Source organism: Drosophila kikkawai, chromosome X, assembly GCF_030179895.1.
Source record: "Drosophila kikkawai strain 14028-0561.14 chromosome X, DkikHiC1v2, whole genome shotgun sequence".
Classification (NCBI taxonomy): Eukaryota; Metazoa; Arthropoda; class Insecta; order Diptera; family Drosophilidae; genus Drosophila; species Drosophila kikkawai.
Window position 1 is genome coordinate 12,644,353 of NC_091733.1, and position 27,277 is coordinate 12,671,629.

The 27,277-nt window shown below is 43.3% G+C and overlaps 1 protein-coding gene across 2 annotated transcripts in view; it reads left to right on the top strand.

The window, feature by feature from the left end:
- Mur2B (Mucin related 2B) overlaps positions 1-23,268 on the top strand; it is a 78,781-nt gene extending 55,513 nt beyond the window's left edge. Inside the window, exons 4-8 of one of the 2 annotated variants that reach the window (XM_017173612.3) lie at positions 16,158-16,972; positions 17,784-17,897; positions 17,969-20,834; positions 20,924-22,981; positions 23,042-23,268. In XM_017173612.3, coding sequence (XP_017029101.2) covers positions 16,691-16,972; positions 17,784-17,897; positions 17,969-20,834; positions 20,924-22,981; positions 23,042-23,178 — 5,457 coding nt within the window. In that variant the 5' untranslated portion in view covers positions 16,158-16,690 and the 3' untranslated portion in view covers positions 23,179-23,268. The remainder of the gene's footprint in view (positions 1-16,157; positions 16,973-17,783; positions 17,898-17,968; positions 20,835-20,923; positions 22,982-23,041) is intronic. The other variant, XM_070288622.1, reaches the window with a different exon arrangement.
- Positions 23,269-27,277: the final 4,009 nt, after the last annotated feature.

A 27,277-nucleotide genomic window follows, 5' to 3' on the forward strand; every position in this document is an offset into this window, starting at 1 on the left:
CTCGTAATGAGCCAACATCATCATCGTCATCAGTGGAGAAACTCACACATACACACCACACAAAGCTACCCCTACTTCTGGACTTGGTCAAGCTCCCGCATCCTGCTCCTGCTCCTTGGCCCGATGCAACTCTCGTTCGCATTCTGTCTCTGTCGGACGAGCCGGGACTGGTCGCCGAAAAATAAAAATCTGCCCAAAAAACAAAACTGCAAAAATGCACAAAAATCGCTCACAAAAAACACACACACGCAGCATGAAATAAAAAAAAAAAAACAAAAAACAAAATGCACAGAGCAGAGGAATCACACACGCACACACTCTTCAAATTGGTTGAAAAAGAAGTTAAAAAAAAAGGCAAAAAATGCAATCGAAACCCTATAAAAATATGTGTGCAGCACCCCCCGGCACCCCCTGCACACACACACATACACTCGCACACGCACACACAGATGCGTGGCAAATGAGCGACGCTTTTCGTCCTTTTTCGGCCTATGCTGCGCCGTCAACAACAACGTCAACGTCGACAGAGCCAGCGCGTTGTGCGTCGCGAAAAAAAAAATCATTTAAAATAAAACCCAAAATAAAAACAAAACAAAAATAAAAAACACACACAAAAAAAGGGAAACAATATAAAGAGAAAAAAAAAAAAGAAAAAGAAATCGGCGCGCAAGCCTTTTTATATTATATTCCGCTTATATAGAAATAATGCACAAACACCAGTTGCAGTGGCAGCAGAGTTGCAGTTGCAGTTGCACTCCATATACACCCATACACATATGACCACATACATATCTATATATATATATATATATATGTTTATATAAAATATATTTAATCGCTGCTAAAGACAAAAACAAAAAAGGAAAAAACTAACTGAAATGCAATTTCAAATGGGGAGAAAAAAGTTCAATGCATATTTATTGTGTGTGTGTGTGGAGTACTGTGCTGTGCTCTCTTTTTTTTTTATTTTTTATTATTCCTTTTTGGCTAAAAATCGAACCAACCCCAAGCCCTTTTTTCTCCACCTCCCCTTAGGGGCCGTGGCAGTGAGGCAATTGTAGCGATTAAGCCAAGAAGTAAAGAATAACCAGCAGAAGGCTCAGGATTAGGGCCAGAGCACCTGAGAACATCTTAAATAATTTGACAGAATATAGGTTCACCTATTGGGCTAAAGTAAATATAGTATATTTAATATACTAGATAAAGTTAAAAAGTCCCAGTTAACTTTGTTCCAATTTCGAATAAAAATCCTGTAAATGATATATTTTCAAATTTAATGGTTGTATCATTATATTTATGTAGATTTTTTAAGTTAAAGCGTAGTTTACAATGTTAACATTAAAAGTACTATCAATGTTCTATTTTTTAAATTTGTGAATTGTTCTCTTTTAATTTATTTATTATTATTAAAAAAATTTTTTTTTTTCTTTATTAATTATTTATTTTTTATTTTTTAATTATTTATTATTTTGTTTTTTTTTTTAATTATTATTATTTTCTAATTATTTATTTTTTTTATAGTATATTTTTTTTATTTTATTTATTTTTTTAATTAGATATATATTTTTTTATTATATTTTTTTGTTATATTTTTTATTGTATTATTTTTTTTTAATTTTTTGGTTTTATTTTTTTTTTTTTTGTTTTTTTTTGTATATTTTTTATTGTATTTTTTTTTTTTAATTTTTTTTTATTTTATTTTTATTTTTTAATTTTATTTATTTTTTTTAGTTAATTTTTTTTTCTTTTATTAAATTGTTTGCTATTTGTATTATTATTTGTCTTGTATTTTAATTAATTTAAAACATTTTTTTTTAATTTCGAAATTAATAAGGCTGCTGATATATTTATGTTCGATTATTTTAGATTCTTTATTAAGTATTTAGCAGCTTTTTACAATAGATATATTAAAGGATCGAAAAATATAAAATAAAAAATAGTCCCCATTTAAACAGTCTGCGCGTCAGTGTCCAACTCATTATATTTATTTAGTTAAGGACACACACTCTCTCACACACACACGAGTGGCGCTATGCCTATGACTCACAAAAAAAAAAAAAAAAAAAACACGAAAAAAGGAAGCCCAGAGGAGGAGAAAAATGAACACAGCATTACGTATACGCATCGTCAGCCCTCGGACAATCGGCAATAGCTATAGCCTCTGCATGTATCATCCTGCCCAGCTGGCAGATCCCGGATCCCAGCTACGAGCTCCCACCTTCCCGTACATAGGCAAAACCTTTCAAATCCCCCCAAAATAAAGCGAGGCGCAGCCTGTGTGTAGGCCTATCAAAAAGTTGCAGGCAGTCACGCAAAACGAAGCACATAATGGGAGAGTGCCAAAAAAGGCAACAAAAAACCGGTAGGCAGGAGCAGCAGCAGGAGCAGGATGTGAAAATGTGAAAAAAAAACAACACAAAAAAACAAAACTGCAACGAAATAAGAGCCCACCTTCCCAGCGAGGCACTGCAGCCGCCTCGCTCTATCACACGCACTTTTCACGCACAAAAAAATACAAAAAAAGAAAAAAGAAAAAACACAAAAGGACACACAAAACAAAACAAAACGTAAAAAAAGGACTAGGAGCAACGAAAAATATAAATGCAACGCGCACAAAAAGTAGGCAACACAAAACAAAAACCCAAAGTCCATCCTGGCCGGGCCGATGCACTGACATTGAATGCAGGCGGCAAAAGGATGTGCACCACGCCCACCCCACCCACAGTCGGAGCCCTCTGCCCCCCAACTGTGACGTCGACGTCGATGTCGATGTCGGCAATAAAATTAAAAAATAAGTCAACGCAAAAATCGAACGAACGAGACGCATACGAACGCCACGGCGCGATGCATTCCCCTATTTATTTATTTTTTTTTTTTTTGTATTTTACTTTTTTTTATTTTATAAAATACATGTCCTGCTGCATCCTGCGAGCTGCATGCGTGTGAGCAAAACAACCCCCGAAAAAAGGACATGCCGCTGCGTGCGTGTGCGTGTCCTGGCCAGTCCTGGACCAGTTATGGGCGTTTTTTCGTGCGCCAAAAAAAAGAAACCAGGATAAATTCAAATAAAAGTACAAAAAAAGCTAAAAATTATAAAAATGCAACGCTGCTGCTGCTGCCGCCGCTGCTGCTGCATCCGAATGCAGTTGCAACAGTGCAGCAGCAGCAGCCAGAATGCAGCGCAGTTAATGGCAGTAGGCGGGTGTGGTGCGGCAAGGTCGCGGCGCGTGTGGCAGCGGGCTTAAAAAAAATCACAAAAAAAAAACACAGAGCAAAAAAAAGGGGACAAAACAACCAAAATAAATAAATGCGAGCGCGAGGCAACAAAGTGGAAATTATATAAAAATGCGCTAAAATCCCCACGCACACACACAGCTGCAGTTAGGCGTTTGCTATATATATACACACACACACTCGCACATATAGGTTGTGCAATTTTTTTGCTGCCTGCTTTCGGGCGCCCTGAGTAGTTTGTGTGTGTGTGTTTGTGTTTGTGTGTGCAATGCATCAATGCATCCACAGCTCCATAAACTTGAGCTTTGATTGAAAATTTCTAGGAAATTTTGTAGGGAAAATCTAGTTTTTAGCCACTAGAGTGTTAGTGGGTTATTTTGTAAGCACCTGTTGAGCCCAGATTGAAGAGCCGTTCTTGGCTTAGAATTTATTATATAGATTACTTGTTTAATTTATAATTATTTTCAAATTTTGTTTATTAAGCTTAGATAAATCTATATAAATAGAAAATTTAAATAGAAAAGATTTATATATGAATAAATGTGTAAATAAATAAATGTCTCAACTGTTTTTAACATTACAAATAAATGTTAATTATTAAATTTACTTTAAATTTCATTTTTCAATCTGTTTTTAAATTTATTTAAAAGCTTTTAAGTTATATTTTTGCTTAAGGGAATTTAATAATAAAACAATAATTATAATTATTAAATTAAATGATAAATAATAAAATAAAATAAAATAAAATTATAAATTAAATTTACTTCTCTACATCGATATATATCTATATACATACATATATATTTTTTTAAAGTAATCAAAGCTTTAAAAACACTATAACTAAGCCAAAAAGCATTCAATTCAATTTGGAAAGCTATTCTGTGTTAGTTTTAAATAGGTGAATAAATCTCTATACTAAATTTAAAATCTTAAAAATTAAATCATTTTTTTTTTAATTTTTGGTCATTTTAACGATATAACCCCCTGTGAAATTTTGAAAAAAATGCTGACCATGAATTTATATACTGCATATTTACTGCATTGTAATTTTCTAAAAACCTGAAATATATAGAAAATATATAGAATCTAAATTATATATAAAAATATATAGTAAACTTTGATTATCGATTATTTTTTAAATTGTTAAACATCTCATCTCATCTCATAAAATAAATATATCGATCGTGAAACTGTGGAAAAAATCATGTTTAATTTATTTTTCTCATTTTTATAACGGTAATACGGGATCAAAAATAATATCGAAAACTAAACTTTTTCATTAATAATCGAATCTTAATCGAAACAAAATCGTTTAACTAACTTGTTTTATATCCATAATTCCTTTACTTTATTGACAGGACAATCAAAGGAACCTTCTTTTTTAAGCTTATTTCTGGGTTTTGTTTGTCATTCAATTGTCCCTCCCAAAATTTCCCTCCTGCAGAGCTGGCCATTGTGCGCTCGGACATATTGGCTGGCCCTCCTGCGGAGGAAGGCCTCCAAGGGATCGAGATCGAGAGATGCATTGTGTGGGCTCCGGCTCTTGCCTTATTCTTTGTTGTTGGCAACCAATTTCGCGCCTATTCTGGAAGAGTTGAGAAACTGCAGCAGAGGCAGGCAGGCAGGCAGGCAGAGCCTACTCCTCCTCACAGTCCTGCCAGGACCCTTACCAGGACTGTCCAAATTGCCGTTAGCGGCAGGAAAATTGCGTGAAAAATATTTTTTTGTATCCACCAAAAAATACAAAATATATATTTGTATATATATACGTATATATATATATCGGTTAGGGGAAGGAGAAAGGGTTGTGTGTGAGTGGGTATGTCTATGTTATGTACGTGAACCGTTGGGCTCCCCAAAAAATATCACATTAACATCAACGACATGCTCTGCTCGCACTCTGTACACCTTCCTCTCCTCCCACCCTCTCTCACTGAGTAATACATAATGTACAAAAAAAAAAGGACAACAAAATTGACAAAAGTTTAATAATAATGATACAAAAAAAAAAGAAAAGTATGAAACAAAAAAACAGAAAAATCACCAAAACTCTCCTCGCAGGACACACACGCATGAAAATAAAATGCAGCAGGGGCTGGCCCAGGATATGCCGGATACAGTGTCCGCCATAAGGCCAATGCATTTTTGTTAATCACACACACAAGCACACCCTCACACACACACACGTGTCATTTATTTGGTTCATTTTTCCTCTTTTTTTTGCGTTTCGCATTCTCGCCTTCGTTTGTTTTGCTCGTTTTCTCCACTGACATCGTTTCTTTTTTCTTTTTGTTGTTTTTTGCGTGCCTTGTTTTGTGTTGTTTTCACTTTTTTTTTTTCGTTTTGTTTTGTTTTGTTTTCTGTGCGCGCTGCACTGGGCGTCAGGCGTTGGGCGGTGGGTGGGTGGGTGGCTTTTCTGTACAAATTACACATACGCCGCGTGGTACATGATGCATCAATACATGGCAGGCCGTGCGTATTATGAAAATGACATACGATGGGTGGCAGAAAGAGAGAGAAGGAGTGGAAGTGGGAGAAAAAGCGAGCAAGAAAGAGAAAGAGGTAGTAAGAGAGAGAGAGAGAGAGAGAGAAAAGCAGGGGGCAGTGCGTAAGTTGGCTAGCTGGAGCCTGGCTCCACCCCCACACCCAGTCCTAGAATTTCGATCAGGATGCGGCGTGTGTGCGCATTTGATTTTGGGAATTAGCAGGAGAAAGAGAGAGAGGTAGGAGAAGGAGGGGGTAAGCCAGGAGCAGAAACAGGACCAGAACCGGCCTCGAAAGGATTTCCCAATACCAATACCAAAAATTCCGCTTCGAATTCGTTTCGTTTTTCTGGTTTGGGTATTTATCTATACTTTTGGATTATATTAACGTTGACAGGCGCCGCGGCAATTTGCCTAACCATTCGGGCCTTATTTTCATTTATTTTTTCAACCACTTTGGGGTTTCGTTTTTTTTTTTTTTTCATTTTTATTATTATTTTTTTTTTTTAACAATAAATTGTTATGCCTACCGAGAGAGCGCGCGCGGTTATTTATTTTGATTTTTGTGCAACTTTTTGTGCAATTTCCAAACCAATATATATACATATATATATTTATAAGCTTATATTGTCTGAATGCACACACACACATACACACGCAAGCAAGTTGTATGTGTGAGTGTTGCAAAAAGGCAGCCATTTTTAAAATGTTAAAAATATAATGTAGCGCCGCTGCGTGTCGTCCTTTTTTCGGTAGAATCAGGATCATTGGAGAGGGGAGGTGTAGGAGTAGGGGGGAGGGCCGGGGTTTGGGCCACGCCCCATGCTCTCTGCTACCGCCTTTTTTGTGGTTGCATGCGTTTTTCTTTTTTCTTTGCATCCTTTTTTGTGTATCTTGTTGTTGTTGTTGTTGTTGTTGGTTTTTTTTAATGATTTTTCTTTTTTGTTTAATGTTTACCCGGGCTCTTAATGAAAAATGCTATACAGAAGAGGAGTGGAAAAAAATTAGCATAAACGATTTTAATTGATTCCGTTAGAGGCAGGTGAAATGCAATTGCCACTGGACGTGGATGTGTGAACGTCTGCATGGACATGGACATATCTGGGATACTTAATGCCGCACCCCATCCTCTGAACTCAATTCCCGCGATCCTCTTGACTGGGCAAAAAAAAAAAAAAAAAAATTCAAAAGAGAAATCGTCTCACAAAGTCAAAGCCTAAAATCCGCAAAGAAACTTGCACAAAAACTTTCTACTGGGGAGAAGTTACCTTTTCTTTCCTGCCCTTGTTACTTCTCTACCTTTCTACCTTCCTTTCTACCTCCTTAACTCCGCTTCTACCTTCCCTTCTACCTTCTTTCCCTGCTTTCCCCTCCAGGAGAGGAATGCTGCTACCCATCGATCTTACATGATTTAAGGGCCCCCAAAGCCTTGCCTTCCAAGGCTTTTAGCCATAGAAAGCTGTGCGCAAATTGGCCAAACAAGAGACAAGAGCCAAGATCCAACCCAAAAAACCAACAACTAAGAGCTGCAATGCCCGAAAAAAAACGAAGCCAAAGAAAGGAATATATGTATATATATACAATATATCTGAAGGGAAAACCAGTTTGTGTGTGTGCCAAAAAATTGCAAACTCACAAATCTTCTTTACCGAACGAACGAGTTTGTGTCTTCTGTGTTTTTCACAGTCTCGTGTTTTTATTTTGCGTAATTTTTGTGTAATTTTTAGTGCCACACTCAAGAGTACAAATACAACAACAACAACAACAACAACAACAACAACAACAACAACAACAAACAAAAGCAAAAGCACCAAGCACAAAGCACAAGCGCAAAGGCGCTCGCTGCTGCTGCTGCACACACATGTGTTTGTAGTTTGTCTGTCTGTCCCCGTCCTGCGGATATTTCGGCAAATGACTTCACTTTAATCTCTCTGTCTCGTTCTATCTATCTATCTCTTTCTCTCTATATTCCTCTGAAGGAACACTTATAATTTAAAAAAAAAAGCACTAAAAAAAAGCACAAACTCGGCCGACGAACGCCTTGCGCTTGGCCGAGGTTAACGGCTTCAATGCAACTTTTTTGAGGTTTCTCAACGCATATAGCATATATATATAGATATATATCTATATACTATACTGCATACATACATCTATGTATAAGTGTGTATATATATTACGTTCACTGAACGATCAGCGACCTAGCGAGGGCAGCACACAAAATTTAGGAAGTAGCCCCCGAAATATAAACTCAGAGAGGGAGAGCGGCCAAAATGCGGATTTTTGATGTGTGTGTGTGTGTGTGTGGGAACATGCACATTTCAAACTATAAGCAAAAAGAGAGAGAGAGCGAGCTAGCTAGTGAGAAAGAGACAAGGACAGGCTCTACCGAATGATCGCCGTCAAGCTCCGCTCGTTCTCTGTTTCGCCCTTCGTCACTCTTCGGCTGAGTAAATTTGCCAAAAAAAAAAAAAAAAAAAAAAAAAATTAATGATTCAAAAAAAAAAAAAAAACGTTTGCCAAAAAATGTGCTGCTCTCTTGCTCTGACTCACTGAGTCGTCACTCGGCATTGGAATCGCCTTTAGCCCCTCTTTCTTCTTCCCGGGAAGTCGTCTTTGTCGTTTGCATTACATAGATCGCTCTGCCTCTGGCTCGTCTTCCCTGCTTCTTTTTCCTGACTCTTTCACTGATTCTTCCCCTGATTCTTCACCCGTTTGCTTCTCCAGCCTCATCACCCCCTTTGACCAGATCGCGCTACTTGGAGCTGCTTTGAAGTTTGAAGGCCCTAGCTGGGACTGTACAAATGCAGAGAAGAAGCCTCTGCTACTCGGAAGACTCTCTGATTCACACAGACACACACACACTCTCTAATTTTTGGGGGCTGTGATCTGGGCAAGCTTTCCAAGCTAAATTATGGCCTCTCCAAAGAAAGGGATCAACGCACTCGGTCTCGGGCTCATCCTCCTAACGCACAGAACAAGGCATCATCATCAGATGAGCTGCTCCAAGTTGGTATTTCTCTGGGAAAACAACTTGTTTCCATATTCATTATCAATCACGCTTCTGGTTAACCGCCAATTTAGAAAGCACTTCAGGCAGTAAAAGCCTCACTAAAAACCCCCTAGCTCTAGGGAGAGGATTATGGGTATTAAATGATTCGTCACACTTACAGGGACCCCCAGTTTGGAGGTGGAGAAACCGTAAAATAAACAAGCAACAAATGGTGGCAAAAACTACCAGCAAACGATGAGGAGGAGGAGTCCACCAATTCCTGCTATCCCGCAGCTATTTTCTACACCCCCTCCAAAAACCATTACGAACAAGTTCAAAGTTCAAAAAGGCTTAAATGCCACAAAATCAACACCATTTCAACATATACTCAGACACACGCACACACACACACATGTGAGTGTGCCTAATAGAGCAGGAAGGGATTGGATGGGATTGGGCTGGGGTTGGGCTTAGAAGTGCCGCCGAGAGGCAAAACCACTTGAGTACGCCTATAAAATGGCTGTGAAATTTTCACACTAAAAACTTTTGCCGCACATGGAAACCAAACCTAAAACCCAAACCCAAACCCAAACCCAAACTCGGAACCCAAAAAACCCCTCACCACATAACCAGGACAAGTTTAAGTCAAGTTAATGATGATGAAGTTGTTGATATGTTGTGCGTGTCCCGGAGTGTGTCCTATGTCCTTTGTGTGCGTGTGCGTGTGTGTGCAAATGAGCTAGAATTTTAGGGCAGAAAATTCATCATAAAATCACTTAAAATGGTATTAACAACCAACCCCTCCTTAAATGGGACGGGGAACTAAGGATAACCCACACACATGAGCTCGGATCCCCGGTAATTGCGTGTCAAAACTTGTGTAACCTCTGACCCCCCCGGTTAAGGCAAGCAACCCTTCCTTCCTACTCCTCCCTCTCGACCTTCCGTTGGTGTCCTGTCCCATTTGCCATCTAATCCTTTGATGGGCCTAATCGCTGCCTGCCTGTCCGTCCTCCTGCTGTCCAACCTCCTGCCCTTCCTGCTCACACATAGACACGCATATCATGCTAATTTGCGGACAGCCGCCTTCGTTTGACTTGGCTTCCGGTTCTTGTTGGGATAACGGCAACCGGACACCCCATAAAACTTGGCCCGAGCCCAGGGTCTGACCTTATGCTTATGCTCACTCATGTGGCTGAGGCAAACGGAGGATATAAAAGGATGGAAGGCGGCGCTAAAGTGGCATAAAAGTGTTGAAATCATTTTAGGGTTAATTTCCGCCTCCTTGTGGGACACTAGATAGAGGCAGAGAGAGAGAGAGAGGGAGAGAGTGAGAGAAACGAAGCTATTGCTAATTAATTCACACGATACCTGGGAGACCTTGTAGGGGGAGTGGGAGTAAGGAGTGGGAAGAGAAGCAGGAGTAGGAGTAGGAGTGGGAAAAGGAGTAGAAGTAGGAGCAGGTGTAGGAGTAGGAGTAGAAAAAGGAGGAGAGCTAGGAGTAGGATAAGGAGTTGGAGTTAGAGTAGAATGATTAGAAGGAGTAGAAAGAGTAGAAGGAGTAAAGGGAATAAAAGGAGTAAAGAGAGTACAATGAGCACAAGGAGTACAAAGAGTAGAAGGAGTATTAGTTGTAAAAGGAGGAGAAAAGTAGGAGAGTAGTAGGAATTAAAGTACAAAACACGCTGTTTAGCCTTGAAAAAGTTGCCCGCAGCACGCACCAACGTCCTTGGGAGATGCCAGGACTCCCCCGCCCATGCCATTAAGGAAGTCCCATTTCCCCCTGGAAGTCCCTTTCCCACCTGGCACCACCACCACCACCACAAGCTAAACACATTTGAGGGTCAGTCAATCGAGGACGTGCTGCTGTGTGCCGAGAAATCCGAGAGTCTCACTCTTGAATTTCTAATAAATTCATAGGCCTGTCTTCTGGGGAAAGCCCTTTTGCTGCCCCTTTTTTTCCTGGGGAGTGTGTGATGTGTGTGTGTGTGTGATGTGGATGGTTGTGAGGTTTGGCTCCTCCCCGCTGATGTGTGTAATTTCCAATTATGACTTCCTTTGACGTGGTCTCTCCTCCTTGGCTTAGACTTATTTAATAAACTCGTAGCTGGTTTCTGGTCTGTGTTATTGCTTAATTTGAATCCCCGCCGGGTCAAGTTGCTTGGCTTGCTCAGAGACGGAAGTGGCGGACATCTTGCCAAGGACCCAAGACCAAGGGTTGTCTCTCTTTCTTTCTCTCTCTGCGTGTGTGTGTGTGTGTCCCGGTTAATCCCCAGATTTCTGGGCCTGTGCCCTGACCTGCCGTGGAGTGTGTGTGGAGCGTGTGCGTGAGGGTGTCGCCTTCGCATAATTTGTAGGTCATGCATATTTGGCATGTTTGACATGTTTTCTTGGTGTTTTACATGATAAACACTTGAGGGTCCTTTGGACCAAGCATGCTTCTCCATGTGTGTGTGTGCTTTGGGAGCTATTTTCCCAGTCAATTGTCCGGGGAAGAACTTAATTTCATTTTCAAGTGGGAAAGCGGAAAACGAAAAACTTTTTCTGAGAGGGGATTCTATCTTTCTCTAACCAAGAGATTCTTTTTGGGGAAACTGACCAACTTGGGGGGACTTTAATCAAATGCTAGCCAGAAGAAACCGGTTTCTTTTTTTTGGCTGAAATCACACACAAGGAAAGCGAATGAATGCCTTGGCGAAACTTCGAACTTAACTCAACTCGAAACGAGTTTTGTTAGTTCCGCGTCGAACCTGGAGCCCTGGCCACGTTGCAGGCTTCGGTGAAGAAGAGGACTCGCCATCGTCATCGTCATCTCCACTCGCAGCTCTCTTTCTATGTAGGTCGCTGCAACACAATCGTGGCTCCTTGGAGTTGGACTGGTTTTCTTTTTGCTGGCTAATGCATTGCCTTTTCAAATTCAACCCCCGACTCTTTGCCACTCGATGCAGTTGCCGGGCAAACAGGTTTTTCGATGGGGAAGAGGAGTCAAGGGGACAACAGGCACAGGGATTTTATTTATTTTTTTTCGTGGCGATTAACTCATCAGATGCGCAGGCTCTGCTGACCCGGGCCTGACCTGACCGATAGCAGCGACAATAAATCAGTGAGGCGGCGGCGGCGCTTAATCGCCGGGCTTGACGAGACGGGACAGGACACTATCCGGGCATGGCAAGCCAAAACCTAGCCAAGAGGACATCTTGAGGCTGTCGCCTGACACACGCACACACGCTCCACACACTCGATTGCCCAGCCAGGACACGCGCCCACACACAGCCAAACACACACATGTCTGGTTGCCAGGATTACGGCCCAGACAGGAGCTGGGAGCAGGAGTAGGGGGTGACGCCTCGACTGCTGTCATGACAGCGCTTAGCCTTAGCCCAGCACTCAAGGTCACTGGGTATGGTCCCGGCAAAAGGACACCCCCGCCAACACACACACACACACGCAGGCAGTTGCAACCTGTTGAGAGCCAAGAAAGCAGAGAAAGCCAAGTGCGAGAAAATCCTTCTGGCAGAGACACAGCAGCAGCAGCAGGAGGGGCAGAGGCAGGGAAAAAGAATAGAAGGAAAAAGAAAAGCCGCACAGCCCTGGGGGGTGTGGAGTGCTAGCTCCTCACCCTAATCTCCGGTCAGCAGCAGGACAGGACTCTAGGCAGGACTACAGGTGGTTATCCGCCAGTGTGTGTGTGTCTGTGTCTGTGTGTGAGTGTCAGCTGTTGGTGTAATTAGAACTGCAGAGGAAATAAAAAAACCAGGCCAAGATATTATGGTTACTATATAGATTTTATATCTTGCTTAGGTTTAATATTATTTATATTATAATGTCTGATTGACATATCTTTCAAATACCTTAACATCTAGTGACTTTCTAATTAGAGAATTTCTTTCCGTGTGTTTCTCTCTAGTTGCCGGGCCTAGTCTTGGTCTTAAGGGGGTTTCCTGAATTAGGAGGCAAAAAAAATCGATTTTTTTTTATTGCTTAAATCGATAGATAAACTATCTAAGAATATACCACAAAAATTTCAGAAGCCAATTCGAAGTATTTTCGAAGATACAGAGATGAAAGCAAAGGAGCGCCGGGTAGGTTTGCAGGCGCTTGTCGAACTTTGAGGCCCGTTTTCTCACTTTTAATTTTTACGATTCTTTCGAATTGGCGGGAAAGATAACAAAAAAACTTGTTGACCGATTGAAACGAATAAATAAAACCGCTTTTTATATTTTTTACAGCATGTTAAAGTCAATATTTTATCCCGAAAAATGAAATATTGACTTTAACATGCTGTAAAAAATATAAAAAGCGGTTTTCAACAACCGTTTTAGTTCAAATAGAAGAGAATTTAATTCTGAAGAGAATAAGCCTTTACTCGTTTCAATCGGTCAACAAGTTTTTTTGTTATCTTTCCCGCCAATTCGAAAGAATCGTAAAAATTAAAAGTGAGAAAACGGGCCTCAAAGTTCAACAAGCGCCTGCAAACCTACCCGGCGTTCCTTTGCTTTCATCTCTGTATCTTCGAAAATACTTCGAATTGGCTTCTGAAATTTTTGTGGTATATTCTTAGATAGTTTATCTATCGATTTAAGCAATAAAAAAAAAATCGATTTTTTTTGCCTCCTAATTCAGGAAACCCCCTTAACTTTGGGTCTTGGGTTACCTGGGTTCCTGGAACGATGTCTGCCGTCTGTCCGTCACTCTGAGAGCCGGGGTCCAGCTCAAGGTCGCCACCCATATCCCAATTCCTGGCCTGTTTGTGTGTTACCTTGAAACCGAAACGCTGCCTTGATGCTTTTCTTTTCTTGATTTTTGTGTTCATTTTCTTTTTCTTTTTCTTGTTCCCTTCTTTTATTTTATTTTCCCTTTATTTTTTGGCAAAGAAAGAAATGTATCAGTTGCCGCCGCACTTTGGCATGCTTTTTTCTAGCGTCGCACTCCTTGATGAGTACCGAATTTCCACCCGTTTTAACCCCCCACAGAAAAAGGAAAAGCTGAAAAAAAAAAAAAAAACAAAAAAAATAAGAAGAAATGAAAGAAAAACCTGAAAAACCTGACGGTGCTGTCGGCGTCGTTGTTGAGTTAAAGGAAAAACGACGGAACGGCGGAACGAGAGTGAAAGTCGTCCTGGCCACATGGGGAAATGGGCGAGGGGGCGAAACCTTACGCACTAACCAGTACACCCACACACACACAGCGCCTACGCTGACTGCGACGCAGCGCCGATATACCAATACCAATACAGGACGAGGATGCAGGATGAGAGGTTGCTGCCTTCGCCTTTGCCTTTTTATATTCACTTTTCCTCTGCTTGGTTTTTTTTCGTCGCTCTGCCACTGCTCTGCCACTGTTTATTTTGGTCGTAGGTCCTGCTCCTCCTCCTGCTGGGAGTAATTTTTCTTATTTTCGTGCGCTCCTTCGACTTCGGCAGGCACAAAAGCAAACTTTTTCTTTTCTCAACTTTATCTCTCTATTTTTTTTTTTCTGTATCCACTTTACCCTCCTTACCGGTCCTCCTGCGCTTGAGGAATAGTTGGGGCCAGGATCGTGGGAGGAGAAGCAGTAGGAGGTACATTTTTTTTCCTTTAGGTTTTTCTTGATTTTCTTTGATATTTGTTGTTGTTTTTTTTTCTGTCTTTATTTGCTTACAAAGCTTCCAGCCAAGAGCTTTTCCTGCTTCGTGGTAGGCGTCTTGGCTGAGCTTTCACGATCAGTAGTGAAGCTGCAAACCATAGACTGGAGACTTGTTCTCTACGCTGAATATCAGTTTGAAATGCTTTGTAAAATTTAGAAATGTCTTGTAAAATTTCTCTTTTTAAAATTATAATGTTTTTGCTTTGATCACTATACTATATACATATTTAAATAATATATATTACTTTTATTGCCAGCGAAAGATGAAAACTATGTAGAGACTAAAACGATGAATTACAGTCTAAAAAGCATTGGTTGCAAGACTTGGCTTGGCTTTCAAGATCAAAAGCTTAGACTTTATTTACATGAAGTAAAACTTTGACAGCCACTGTTCTATTCTAGACAACGTAAACTTGTTCCCAAAACTTAATAACAGTCTTAAACTCACTGACTTCATGATTTGGCTTTAAAGTGGATCTCTGACCAGCTATCTCCACTGAGAGATCCATTAAAATCCACTGATAGCGAATCTCCACGATCGCAAATAGAGTTTCGAACCCCTTAGTAACCCCTTAATTCAAAATTCTTAGCTTTTAAGCATTAAACTAAAGAAAAGTATTTCTGTTTCAAGACTCTTTGAGCTGGAATGTAGTTGTAAACCTCTTATATCCAACAATTGTAAAAACTTTCAGCCTTGATGAAATAACAGTCTTGAAAGCATTGGTTGTAAGTCTTGACTAAATTCCCACGATCGCTAGTGAAGCCTCAAACCCCCCAAAAAAACAAAAAATGAAAACTACGAAAATTTGAATGAAAGTGTGGCTTCTCCCCCTCTTTCTCTCACTGTCTGCGTCACGAAATGAATGAGCATTCCCCCACCTAGAATCTATCGCACGTGCCATGGCGCATATTTCAGAAAATTTCAAAACTCCGCCAGACTTAGATGCACATCTCTGCTTCTCTTTCTATATCTAGTTCCATCTCTCTTTCTCTATGCTTCTTTCATGCTTATCTTTAAGCTTAAAGAAGACGTGTTCGAATCCCAAGAATTCTGAGCAGACACAAACGGCGACGGTTGCTTGCTCGAGAGCTTGTCCGACATGGATGACATGGCGATAGCTAAGCTTGGTGGCTCCAGCTTTTTCCATTGCAAAATCATATTCCCTGATTGATTTATCACGTAGAGAACTGTCCGGTCCGGTGCGGATCCAGTCCGGTTGATAGGAAGCTCTCTGGAAGCCATTGCCCAGGTGATTGGAGGCAGATATCAGTGGCTTACGGATGGTGAGGCCATATCAGTTATAAAAACATAACCGGAAGTAGGGAAAAGAATCGAGTAAAAATCATGTCTGAACTACAGAGAAATATCTTTTGCCAGTTCTTAATCAATATTTTAAAATTAATATAGCTTCTCAGCGATTTTCGGTGGTGTTTAACATCTCGAAAACATGATGGTGATTACTTATTACTGATTTGGAGGTTTTTTCCTGAATTACCTTAATAACCTTAGTTTAAGAACCTAAACTACATTCCTTGTGGGTTTACCAACGTGCCCCCAATACACAGACATATCTTAGGTTAATTACGTATAGGCCTCCGGTCTCCAATTCGTGCCGAAAAAAGCAACATGAACGAACGTGTTATATGGGGCTTCTCCAAAATTTCAGATATTCGGAATTTCGCATTTTTTTCGGATGCGTAACACCCTCACAGCGAGAGTCGTACGTGTAAGAATCGGAAGTACAAGAGAGAGGGGCGTGTTTTTAATTTAAAACTTTTGGTAATTACATGACCTTACAATGCGTTTTTCACCTTAATCGTTGCAGGTATCGGTTCCGTAATCAAAACAACCCTCTAACCACCGATCACGTCGGATGTTTTGGATGAACCAAGCGGGAGATTACTCATGCCCAAGAAGAGAAGTCAGCCAGTGCATCTGCGTTGCGGAAGTACAACACGTCGATGCTGCTCTCTGGCGTTGCAAAAAGCGATTTAGTCATGTGGTAGTCACTATCTTCCGGTCTCTGCTTGGGAGAACCATGGAGCTCCAGAAAGAAAGAGCGAGAGCTACGGCTAAGGGAGCTCCAAGATCGCCGTACTTAAGCGACGAGCAACGGTCAATCGGCTTTAGAGTTATGCAACATTCTCGGCGGCAGCGCTAGCAGCGACCTATTAAAGACGCGCTGACCCGCTCCAAGTCACCACTGCCTCCAGAGAGCTCCAACGCAGTTGCAGGCAAGGTTTCCCCGTTAAGAAAAGCTCAAGGATCTGCCACAAATGTGCCCAGGATACGCTGCCTAAACAAGTGAAAAAGAAAAACCAAAGGGAATACCTAAGCTCAAAGTAAAGTGAAACGACCATGATGCACTGCCTCTGGTCGCAACTGCTGCTGGGCATTATGATGGCCCTGGTCGCCCTGGCTGCCAGTCGTTCGGTGCGCCAAGTCGGCGGTGGCTATCCGCCGGTACTCCCAGGTGGCTACTACGCTCAGCCGCCGCCGCCGCCGCCCCACTATCCGGTCTATCCGCCGCACTCATATGGCTATGGCGGCTATCAAGCTCATGGCTTTGCTCCGGCTGGAAACTACTATGGAGTGTATCAGAGCTTTCCAGGAGGCGGTGATCCAGTTCAGTTCGATTATGTAAGTTATTATTGTTTTTATTATTTTTATTTGATTTTCTGGCGTTGCTATTGTTTTTATTTTTTATTAATATTTTTATTTGATTTTCTGGAGGAAAAATATTTGATTTAATTCCTAATCCCTTAATTAAAATATTATAATTATTTTTATTTATTTATTTTTTTTTTTTTAGAAATATTTATAATTACAATATTGTTTTGATTTTTTGGCAGTTACTTACTTAACTAAATATTTTATAAATTTAAAAAGCCTTGAAAAAGGCTTACCTTTTTAATTTTCTTGAGAATAAATATTTATTTCTATTACTTTCTAATGTTTTAAATACTTAAGTTTTACTCTTATAACTTTGTCTTTAAAAAAAAGTTTATCTTGTGAAAAAGTTGTCTTTACTTGGTGATATATTTCTTTATTTTTTTTATTTATACAATTTTCTGGAAGGGAAATACTTACATTTATAAGGAAGGAAGAAGATTTTCCTTGCTTAAAAATTATCTTTGTTAAGTGGTCTAATTATTTGTATAGTTTTTATTCAATATTGTGCTGCGGAAATTGTTTTATTAGATTTTATAGAGCAAACCTTTTAAACTTAGTAGGATAAATAGAATTCAATTAAACACTTTTAAACGGTTAAAAAAGTTTTCTTTATTTTGTTGCATTATTATTATTTATTATATTTTTATTAGATTTTAAATATTTTAAACACTTGAAAAGGCTATTTAAAATTGTTCTAAATTATATAAAAACTCGACTAAAATGTCTCATAAAACCCCCTCCTTACCCTTATCTGTTATTTTTACTTACTGTGACTCAGAATAATCGTTGTTCGCGAAACTACATTGGCATCAAGCCACATCCCGACCAGAATCAGTACTATTATGTGTGCCAGTCCAACTGTGTGATCTTTAGCAAGTGCCGCAACCACCAGGTGAGTGCCCGAGTGTTCAAGTTCAAGAAATAGAATAAGAAGTCATCTAACCGCATCCCTGCTCTTTTCAGAGCTTCGACCCAAACAGCAGACGCTGCGTGCCGCAGCAGCAGCATCAGATTCCCCAGACCTCGCATCATCCCCGTCCCAAGCAATGCCAAAAAGAGGGTCGCTTCCCACATAAGGATGACTGTAAGGTCTACTATCGCTGCGACAAGAACCAGACACAGCCCTGGCTATTTGCCTGCCCTGTAGGAACCATCTTCTCGCCGCTGGTACGCAAGTGCGTGCCCGGCGACCAGTGCCCCTCCACGGAGATATCGCCCAGCGGCAGCTACATTCCACAAAACTGTGAGCTCAAGTTTCCCGTGTGCACTGAGGAGGGCACCTTCCGCTCGCCGACGGACTGCGCCCTGTACTATACGTGCCGCCAGCAGGAGAACGGCAACTATCTGCAGACGCGCTTTAAGTGCCCCGGCAGTAATAGCTTTGATACGGAACGTAAGCTCTGCCGGCCACGCAGCGAAGTAGATTGCTACGACTACCCGCCGGCACTGCCGTATTATCCGTACTACCCGCCCTATCCGGCTGCTCCGCTTTACGAGGAGGATGACTACGATACGGGAGCGGGAGCTGGAGTGGCGAATAAGGAGCAGCCAGCCCTAAAGTCAGGAAGGTTCCAAGAGGACATTGTCATACTGCCCACGACGACGACCACAGAAAAGTCTCACTATGGCTATCCTTCGTATTCCTATGACCATTCGTCCTATTATCGAAGTAAGGAGCCAGCCGCAGAGAGCTTACACGTCGAGGATGAGAAAATTGTCAAGCCATCGGTGAATGTTGTCATCTTGCCTAGCTCCACACCGGCTACGACCAGCACCCAGTATCAGTCTACGAAGTACCAATACAAGCGGTTCACAGACACCCCCCAGCCAAAAGGTGCCGGACAGGGGCTGCATCTATCAAATAATATTGTTATTTTGCCAACTACTGAGATCACGACCACGACGACGACAGCCAAGACTCCGGCACACACATGCCCCACTTTGCCGACAACAACTTCAACTCAGAAACCGACGACCACTCCGAATACCAGCACGGAACCGACAAGCACTCCGAAACCCACAACGACGACTCCCAAAACATCTACAGTGACAACAACTACTACAAAGCCCACAACGACGACTCAAAAAATATCTACAGTCACTACAACTAGCCCAAAACCAACAACGACGACTCCTAAAACATCTACAGTGACCACAACTACTCGTAAACCAACAACGACAACTCCTAATCCAACAACAACGACTCGTAAAACCTCTACTGTCACTACAACTACCGCAAAATCAACAACGACGACTGCTATACCATCAACGACTTCTAGAACATCTACAGTGACCACAACTACTCCTCAATCAACAACAACGACTGCTAAAACGTCTACAGTGACCACAACTACTGCAAAGCCCACAACGACGACTTCTAAGCCATCAACAACGACTCCTAAAACTTCTACAGTGACCACAACTATTCCTCAGTCAACAACAACGACTCCTAAAACATCTACAGTGACCACAACTACTGCAAAGCCCACAACGACGACTGCTAAACCATCGACAACGACTCCTAAAACTTCTACAGTGACCACAACTACTCCTCAACCAACAACAACGACTCCTAAAACATCTACAGTGACCACAACTACTGCAAAGCCCACAACGACGACTTCTAAGCCATCAACAACGACTCCTAAAACTTCTACAGTGACCACAACTACTTCTCAACCAACAACAACGACTCCTAAAACATCTACAGTGACCACAACTACTGCAAAGCCCACAACGACGACTTCTAAGCCACCAACAACGACTCCTAAAACTTCTACAGTGACCACAACTACTCCTCAACCAACAACAACGACTCCTAAAACATCTACAGTGACCACAACTACTGCAAAGCCCACAACGACGACTTCTAAGCCACCAACAACGACTCCTAAAACTTCTACAGTGACCACAACTACTCCTCAACCAACAACAACGACTCCTAAAACATCTACAGTGACCACAACTACTGCAAAGCCCACAACGACGACTTCTAAGCCATCAACAACGACTCCTAAAACTTCTACAGTGACCACAACTACTCCTCAACCAACAACAACGACTCCTAAAACATCTACAGTGACCACAACTACTGCAAAGCCCACAACGACGACTTCTAAGCCATCAACAACGACTCCTAAAACTTCTACAGTGACCACAACTACTTCTCAACCAACAACAACGACTCCTAAAACATCTACAGTGACCACAACTACTGCAAAGCCCACAACGACGACTTCTAAGCCACCAACAACGACTCCTAAAACTTCTACAGTGACCACAACTACTCCTCAACCAACAACAACGACTCCTAAAACATCTACAGTGACCACAACTACTGCAAAGTCCACAACGACGACTTCTAAGCCACCAACAACGACTGCTAAAACATCTACAGTGACCACAACTACTGCAAAGCCGACAACGACGACTCCTAAGCCATCAACAACGACTCCTAAAACATCTACAATAACAACAACCACTCCAAAACAAACAACGACAACTCCACCACCAACTACAACTACCAAAAATCCGACCACAGTTACTACCTCGACCCAAAAACCAACAAGCACGACTCCTTGGTTAACAACGGAAATCACGAGAACAACGGAAACGACTACAGTACTAATTACCACTGAAAGGCCAACGACGACAACTCCAAAGACATCGACTGTGACCATAAGTACCCAGGGACCCACCACAACTGAGAAATTGACATCCGTGACGGCGACGAGCACTGTGACAACCTCACCGTCCCCCGACCACAATAGCACAGCCACAACGGACTTGACGACGCGGCCCCACTGTCCCGACCCGGACTCCACCTCAGGTAAGCCACAGCCCTAAGCACATCGCCTCTCGACACTAGCAGCAGCCGCAGCAGGGAACACCTAATCCACACACACACTCCCCTTGCAGATACAAGCACACACCCAGCATGCACACCGACACAACACCTGCAGCCACTCCAGACCCAAGGACAACAGTCCAGCGTACAGTCACCCAACAACACACACACTGACACAGCGAAAACTGGGAACGGGAATCCACTGGGGCAGCGGGAGGAGCTGCATCAGCCTCTGCGGGCCAACAGTCTTCACTCCACAGTAGAGGCCTTGGACTACATGGACGACGGGCCATCGTTTTCCGCCGAGTCCGAGGCGGAAGCGGAAGCGGGACGGGCGACAACGGCCAAGGTACCGACCATGTCCACACTGGCAGCTGCTCAAATCCTACGGAAACTGTTCCACGTGATCTCTACCACTACTCCAGCCAGCCGAGAGCGCGCTCTCACCCAGCGTCCGCCCGGTGTGACCATTGCCCAGATGGCCAGGCACAATTTGGCCACTTCCAAGCCTTTTATTGCCCACTCGCTGCGACTTTCCATCCAGCAGTTGGCCTCTACACAGAAGCGTTCCGTCCAATCAAAGGTCCTGCCGTTGGCAGCCAAAAAGGAGCCAGAAGATTCGGAATACTATGACAGCGACACCTCAGATCACCAGTATGCCGATGACGAGGACAACCAAGTGGTGGAGAGGCGGAGGGACACACCCAAGGCCATGGCCAGTAGCACAACGATGGCCGCTGTCATACCAGCAGTCCAGGACTCCACCACGACCACGGAGCAGCAAGAAACTAGTTCCAGGCCGAGTTCTACAGCAAAGCCACTGGAGACGACGACAATGATGAATGATTCGGAATATTCCGACTCTGACTATGCCAATGATGAGGCCGAGAACGAGATTCCCGACGGAGTCAAGAGCCTGGAGGCACGAAAGAGTCTGTTGCTTAGTCTGCTGAAGGAGAGGCTGCAGCCACTGCCCGTGGCTCTGCCGGCAATGAAGGCTGGTAGGAGTAGAAGTACAAAGACTAGTACTCGTACAAGTACAAGTTCTAGTACTAGCACAAGTTCTAGTACAAGTACAAGTTCTAGCACTAGCACTAGCACTAGCACAAGTACTAGGTCCCCCCTGACTTCGACTACGCCGCGCTCTAACCCAGAGGCAACACTTCAAGCTACAAATAAAGGTCAACGAAGCTCGGAATACTACGATGATGACGATGATTATTTGGAGGATGAGCCTGCCAGCCATTTGGCGAACCAAAACACAACTGAATTGGCCAAGAAGCCACCGACAGTGACTGCCAAGCGACATGTAGTTGTTCTTCCACAGTCACAGTTACAGCCACAGCCACAAACACAGAAGGCTGTTCAAGTAGTAGCTTCTAGTGAACAGCCACTAGGATTGAGAGAGAGTTCACAGCTACCCACTGCCAGCTTCCTGAGGCAGTCCTCCTCCGAAGCGGATGATGGAGCGAAGAGTAACAGCAATTCCCTGGCAGATGAAGCAAGCCGAAGACGTAGTTTCCTTGGCCGCATCCTAGGACTCACTAGCAGAACCACCACAGTCAGTCCCAAGACGACGACGCACAACACACAGTCAACCAGAACACATAGGACATTATCCACTGCATCATTTACAGCATCATCCACAGAATCATTCACAACAACAGCCACAGAATCATCACCAGTATCAGCGATACAGGGAGATCCAACAAGAGTTCCACGAAGTTTTACGACAAACCTGCTGGAAAAAGCAGAAAAAGCTTATGCTTTGAAGGCAGCCACAGAAACCAAGCCAAGAAAGGCAACATCTACAGTCACACCGAGAACAGAAACACCAACCACGCCGCCGCCGCCGGCAGTTCACCAGGAAGTGTTGTCCGTGAACAGAAGGCCGTGGCTGCTGTCGGCGCGGAATCAAACCGTTCATCTAACACCCATCGCCATCACTTCTACCTTAAACCCAGTGAGCCAAGTTAATAGTTCGAAAATCCTCCGCCCGCTAGTGTCCATACCCGAGGACTACTCCACCGAAAAGGTACCGCAGCTCATCGTCAAGGTGTACGAGCCCATCGACCTGAAGATTGTCTTCTGTCCCAAGTCCTGTGACCAGGAACATGACCACAAATATGGTGAGTCCACCTCGCTGACTCCCCTAAACCCTGATTCCAATTGCAAATGTTACTCCACAGACCCAGCTGATAATCATAAGAATATAACCAGCTGTACTGGCGGTAACTGCGAGGAAGAGGAGATCCGCAAGCATGTGGATATCCAATGGAAGCCACTGGAACTCAGCGACATTGCCAGCTTTCGGAATGCAGTCTAAAGGAGCCTTTAGTTTCCATTAACTTTTAACCTAGAGCCTAGACATTCACCACGAATTATGTTTAAATAAATCAAAAATACTTTAAATCAACATTTTTTGGTCATTTTATTGGGACTGGGGGACCCGCACACAGGACCTGCTGCTGTGCTGTGCTGTTGCCTTGTCAAAAGGAAAAGAAAAAGGAAAGGAAAAAGGAGCAGTCAGGCACATGCACAAAAAACGTATGCCTGCCTGCATGCCAAAAGGAAGGAAAAACGTCCTTCAGTGGGCAGTGGGTCGTGTCGCGGTCGTGGTCGTGGTCGTGGTTGTGTCCTGTGGCCTGCTGCCGCCTGCTGTTGCCTGCATGAGGTGTCCAGGAACTTCAGTTCCAGGTGCCACCTGTTGCTGACAAACAAAAGAAAGAAGTCCCTAACACAACAGGACCAAGCCAAAGTCGGCAATGCATGATGCATCATGCACACACAAACACACACGTACAGGGACCCTCTCCTCCTGTGTGTGTGTTCGCTTTGAGTGTGTTTTTTGTGAGCCAGCAAAAGAAAATGCACGAAATGAAGCAAGTGCAGCGTGGGTTTTGGTTTTGATTTCGTTTCATTTTTTTGGGTTTTGGTTTGCTTTTGTTGTGTGGCACAGTTTGCAGACAGAGTTTGTGGCAAATAGAGCAGAAACTCTGGCTCATGGCTTCACTTCCTGCTACTGTTACTGCTCCTGTTTGTACTCCCACTCCTGCCCCATCTACTAAAGCCTTCACATCCTCTACTGGCTCAGCATTTCTGTGGCTGGCTTTCGGGCGATTTACAGTTATGCGTGCCACAAATCGGCATCAGGCACGCTTAGGCAGACATCATCATCATCCTGGCAGACATACTGAAGCCACTGAGGCCACTGATGCCCCACTGATGCCCCACTGATGCCACTCTGATGCCCTGCACAAATCTCCAGTTGGCCATGAATTATTCAGCAGTTCAACAGTTGGGCCCTTCCAGCCCCCCGAACTATGTACAATTTGCAATTTTCATGTGCGAGTCTGTAGTCTTGGAAATTGACTTCACACACACACACACATGCTCTCTTGCTCCTTGTGCAAATCCTTTTTATGCCCGCATTATATAGTTCGCACCAAGACTGGGGCGGAGACGTCACATTTGGCACACGATACGCGCGCGTCATTCAATTCCATTTCCATTTCCATTGCCATTGCCATTGGTATTTCCCTTTTGCACCCTTACGACCTCTCCACAACCCTACCCCCCCTCTAGCCCTAGGCGACGCTCCGGCATTTCCACATTTCCATTTGCAAGAAAAGCGCGCGAGAGCTCCGCGATGCCATTCCGAGGGCCATATAACCAAGTTCAATTACCTGTTACAGCCGTTAGATGAATTTCTATGGCCAGTACATGTCCCGACTAGTTGAGTACAGTTGGCAGTTTCCAAGGACGGGGAGGAGGATGTGCGTGTGCTTGGGCGTGTGCGTGTGTGTGGCTTTTTTGAATATTTGAAATGTTTTTGTTCGCGCCAAGCCAACAGCTTCGACAACACGAAGCTTCTTCTGAGACGGGGGAAGGCAGGCTGGCAAGGATGTAGTATATGTAGTATGTAGTATGGGGGAAATGGACAGGGACAGAGACTGGATGGTCTGGGCTGGGGGCTGTGAAAGAATAACGACACACTTTGGCACGCATTTGTGATAAACATAAATGAGCTTAGAAATGAACCCCGCAGGATAAGGCGCGCACAGCACACACACACACGCCCACGCCCACACACTCTCCGGCATAGTGCAAGGAGGAAGGCGTAGAGCCATTGGTTTGGAGCAGGAGAAGATGGAGCCTGTATTGACTGCTCGTACAGTAGACATCAAGTATCGCACACACACACAGAGAGAGCATTATACAAATGATACGACATTAGATAAGCCTAAGTGCAAATTGGCTTACAAACCGGGATTTGTGTTCTCACTCCGACTTTTGACGCCTTTTGTGTTACTGTTTGGTTGGGCTTAGTCGCGGGATTCGCAGCCGCAGCCACATCCGTATCCGTATCCGCATCCGCATCCTTGGCTCTTTTGCATGCCGCAGCTGGTGTTTTGGTAGCCTCATAACATCACATATGCATGAGCAGGAACGGGAGCTAAAGCAAAAGCAGGAACGGGAGCCAAAGCATGAGCAGGAATAGCAGGAGCAAAATCAAAACCAATAGCAGTAACTGTAACAGAAACAAGTGCAGGAGTAGGAGAAGTATGGATAGTGCTTTGTTCCATTGACCAGATGGCATCTTTCTTTCAGGTTTTGACTTTGGTTTCGGTTTGTGTTTATGCCTTCCATTGCTTTTTAGCACCGCTTAAACAGGAGCAGGAGAAGCAGCATCAGTGGTAACCCTAATGAGCATTCAATGGACATCACTTCAATCCACTCGATCCACTCAATTCTCCAATCTCCATCCTCGACAGCCTCGATAACTGGGTCGCCTTGCGTCTGGTGTTTCCTTTTTCGTCCCAGAGTCCCTGGAAAAAAGCGCCAAAGAATCGCCACGTGTATATGCATCCTGTGTGTGTGTGTTCGGCGCCAGCAAAAAGGAAAAGCAACAGTCGAGAAAACAAAGCCAAACCGACTGCTGCTGCTGCCACTCTGGCAAAAGAGATTGCAGGAGGAGAATAACGGGATGGATGAGTGTGGGTGGAGGTGAATGTGTGAACCTGGATGTGAAGCTAAAAAAATTGCCAAAAAATTCGTCCTTGATTCGTTGCAGTTTCTTTTTGACGACCGGCGTTGGTTCGAGTGTCGTGAGTTTTCTAAAACGAAAGCAAAAAGATGCACACACACACACAGGGGTGGCAAGGACATGGGGCTTTTGAGCTCATCGTCATGAATGAAAACTGGGGGGGAAAGCCCAGGACCCAGATCGCAGGACCTCCATTTAAAGCTCGTCTTTTGCCATCTCCGTTGCATTCTTTTTGGGCAACTGCCGACGCATTCTGGCACTCTGCTTTTGGCTTTTCGCCAGCGACCCAAGGACAACCCTGACACCCTGTTACCCATTCCCTGCTTCAGGACCTCTTTTTGTGTGTGTGTGTGTGTGCCATATTCCCGCATGCTGCTCCTTTTTGGTGCTTGCAGTCGCAGTCGGAGTCGCTTGTGGCTTGTGTTTTTTAAGGCAAAAAGTAGGTAGGAGGCTGCTCGTTTTAGCCAATTGTTTCGTTTGATTTTCGCTCCGATAGCTCCCACTAGCCGCGCCAGTTACCTGGGTGGAGGGTCACTTTGTGCCCGGATTTCGTGGCCCAGTGCATCTTGGCTGGCTTGCTCCGGCGAGTTTACATAAAAAAAAATGGCAACAACTCAGCCGTGGAGGGTCCTTGAAGCGTGTCCAAGCTTCCAAATCGTTCGTATCTTGACCTCTCGGAGCACCCTCCCTTTTTTTTACACTGCACTTCCCTCAAATATATATATATATATGTATATATATGCAATCGCATTAAGGTTGTCCTTATTATTTATTGACTTAATTGATTTTAAATATGCATAAAGCTGCGGTCCATCCAATATTTGTCTTTGGCTGCAAAGCGCAAAGGCGGCAGTGGCTTTCAATTAGCGTTACCAAACACACACCGGGGCCTCATCGGGCATCATCAGCATTACCAGGACGAGAATGGGAACAGACAGCAGGGGCTGAGGCGGAGGTGGAGGCGAAGGCACAGGGACATGTACGAGGCTCTCCTCTCTCTCGTTTTTAATTTAATGTTTGCATTATACGATTTTCATTTTTATTTCAACGTTTTTTCTTTTTTTTTTTTTGCCGCAGAGGCAAAAGCTCCCACGCACTGCAAATATTTTCGTTTCTTTGATGCAATTTCGCTAGTTTGATCATCAGGCCTGCGCCTGTGCCTTGGACCCAGGCACTTTGTTGATTAAACATTAATTGTGTGCCTGCCTCGAAAATGCACAATGCAAAATGTAAATCAATGGGGGCGGGAAGTCAGAGGAGTTAAGGGGTTAAGGAAGGTAGGAGAAGACCTCCCCCCAAGGTAAAGTTTCTTCAACTAGCCAGCATAGAAAGTTGCCAGCTTTTCCTGGCTAGTTGTAAGTCTCTTTTTCGCTTATTT